General features: G+C 44.9%; 1 protein-coding gene across 1 annotated transcript in view; it reads right to left on the bottom strand.

The window, feature by feature from the left end:
- WISP3 (WNT1 inducible signaling pathway protein 3) overlaps positions 1–2,009 on the bottom strand; it is a gene marked incomplete at its 5' end in the record, with an annotated part of 4,893 nt that extends 2,884 nt beyond the window's left edge. Inside the window, 2 exons of the mRNA XM_010021131.1 lie at positions 1,089–1,331; positions 1,744–2,009. Coding sequence (XP_010019433.1) covers positions 1,089–1,331; positions 1,744–2,009 — 509 coding nt within the window. The remainder of the gene's footprint in view (positions 1–1,088; positions 1,332–1,743) is intronic.
- Positions 2,010–2,712: the final 703 nt, after the last annotated feature.

Genomic DNA, 2,712 nt, shown 5'->3' with positions numbered 1-2,712 from the left:
TGTGGTGTCCCTGCTCATGGCAGGGGGGTTGGAACTAGATGATCTTAAGGTCCTTTCCAACCCTAACTATTCTATGATTCTATGATTCTATAACCACTTCTAACATGCTAGAAGTTGTCAAAACTGAACTTCAGATTTTGTGAGTCTGTTTATCTGCAGATTGACTTACGTGCATCTACCTCTTTACTCAGCTGCCTTTTAGGAAGGTTTTCTGATCAGCTTTGCAATCCTTTTATTGATCCATGATGATGATTCAGGCCCTAATTTCCCCGTAATTCAAGCTGCCACCAAATAAATGGTTCAGCTTCTTGATACCCACATTAGTTGTAATGAAGATGAGTTTCGAGGTGGAAACTTGCACATGCACAGGGAAGGAGACAGTGCAAGCACAGGCATCTGTGGCCAGGGAAGGGCCAGGGTAGCAGCTCCTGGCAATGCTGCTTCCTTAAAGTGAAAAAGAGAACTACAGTGTTAGCAGCAGAACAAGAATGAGATTAAAGGGACTATCAGCTGGCCCTGACAGAACTCCATGGATAAGCTCTTGTAAACTTTTGGTCAGACTGAATGGAGAGGAAACTGGGGGGACCACTGTCCTTGCAGCAACCTGAAATCTTGTGAATTCCGGAAAGCCACTAAGGCAAGTTTTTACTATTTTTTGCTTTCTACTGAAAGAGGCCTCCAACACATTAATGTATGTATGTGAAAACCGAGGCTCCCTACCAGGTCAAAGCAGGAGAAAGTGAGACAACTCCCAGGCTGTGAAATGGCTGTCCACTAGCAGCCCTAATTGGTCTGATCCGATGAGTAGTAAACCTCTGCAGAAAGATGGGCTGGAGATAGCTTTGGCCAATTCCCTGGTGACAGAAGCCAAAAGGCTTCTTTTGCTTTGCATATTCATTGGGTTTAGAGAAAAGAGTCTGTGACCTAAGAGTAAGAGGGGTAATTGGGACAGACAAGTCGTCCTGGCAATGGCCTTCAGCAAGAACTGAGAAACTGCCAGTGTGCTGCCTGCCTGGCTGCTGGAGCCAGGAACACTAAATGCAGCAAGGCTTATGCAGAGAAACATTCACCAGTGTAGCCAGGCACACCTGACATCAGTCTGTAGTTTGTTGCTTGAAGCTGCTTGTGTTGTCCTGGGCCACAGATGGGTTGTCCAGGCTTCTTTCTGCCTGTGACCCTGCCACAGGGTCTTGCTGCTAGTCTTGGTATGAATACAGGTGTACATCCAATTGCACCACTGATGCACAGGCACTTATAAAGTGGGTTAGGTTGGAAGGTCTGCCCATTAAGGTAATAGACTCCATTGAGCTCACATCCCACAGCTATCAGATCTGCAAATGGTAAACGACAGTTACTAACACAGGAGGAGCACATGGTTCCTAATTACAGAGTGGGAAAGCCTTCACTGCACCCACAAGTTCTTCCCAGCCCAAGCACATATTTTTTTATTTGTGCCCAGTGATCACTACAGGCACGCAGCTTTGAATCAGTCATCAACAAGTCTGCAAATAACAGGCTTGTGCACAATGAGCTGGTTTCACTAATGCACATACAGGTATGTCTAAACACAGTCCCAGCCCTACTCCCATATCCTCTGACTGAGCAGTCAAAGGACTAAATGTGGATAAATTGCCAAGCACAAAGCTGTGCAGCACCAGCAAGCAGAGCTTTCCCCCAAAAGCATTCACCTGCATGGTCCCACCCTCCTAGATTTCAAGAAGGGAACATGAAAGAACAACTTACATGCACACACGCCTGTTTCATACCTAGGCTCATCTGCCGAGTAGTCGCAGTAGAGGCCTTTGTGGGGATCACAGACATCTGCTTCATTGCAGTTCTCTCCTGACTGCTTGGCACAGATCTTACAGCAGCCACAACCGTCCTTCACCAAGCTTACCCCAGGGGTGCAGGTTGGCACAGGTGGGCATCTGCATGGCCAGTGACAAACCTCCTTGCGCTGGTGGGCTTCACCAGTTTCTGAAGGTTTTTCTCCGGGCTTCACTGGTGAGCTGTGGAAAAACTTACACACGGTGGGATATTTTGAGAGCTCAATGCATTATGTGTAGCTACGATGGCATAAAATGAAGTTGAAATGGAAAGAACTATGAAGTTGCATGAAGACACTTAAGATTTCTCATCCCACGAGATCCAAAAGTGAGAGGCTGTGAGGTTTAGGTAGGAGACACAGGACCAGTTTCATCGGTCACTCTCATTCATTGAGGTGACATTCTACCAGTGAGCCTTACCTATTGCTGGTACGAAACACAATTCATTGGCTTTTCCTTTGCCTCCAAAAGAACAAAACCTGTAGTAAAGCTAAAGTAGGAAAAAAAGTATTTTCAAGTAGATGGTGGATTTACTTTAAATATTCTTTCCCACAAACACCCTGTCAAATTAATTAACTTTTGATTCCTCCCACTGTTCGATAGCCAACCACTGCCCTGTGTCCACTGTTGATGGCAAAAGCCTTATTAAAATAGTAGACCTCTCCTGAGTGTTCTTTTTACTCCAAAATTTGAGTAGCTGTTCGGGAAAGAAAATTATGGTATTTACAAATCCTCTTGTGTTAGATGCAAAAATTTACTCCTAATAAGGGAGACTAGTGGTTACACTGAGCTTAATGGGTCATTTTCTAAGAGTGTATTTGCATGAGTAAGTGTTGAACTGAATCCAAGGCTTAAAGGGCAAAGATGTATCTCTAAAAAAGAGTGT

Source organism: Nestor notabilis, unplaced genomic scaffold (assembly GCF_000696875.1).
Source record: "Nestor notabilis isolate BGI_N333 unplaced genomic scaffold, ASM69687v1 scaffold28098, whole genome shotgun sequence".
NCBI classification, from domain to species: Eukaryota; Metazoa; Chordata; class Aves; order Psittaciformes; family Psittacidae; genus Nestor; species Nestor notabilis.
The sequence above is the reverse complement of the archived record's forward strand: the minus strand, read 5'-3'. Positions and strand labels throughout refer to the sequence as shown.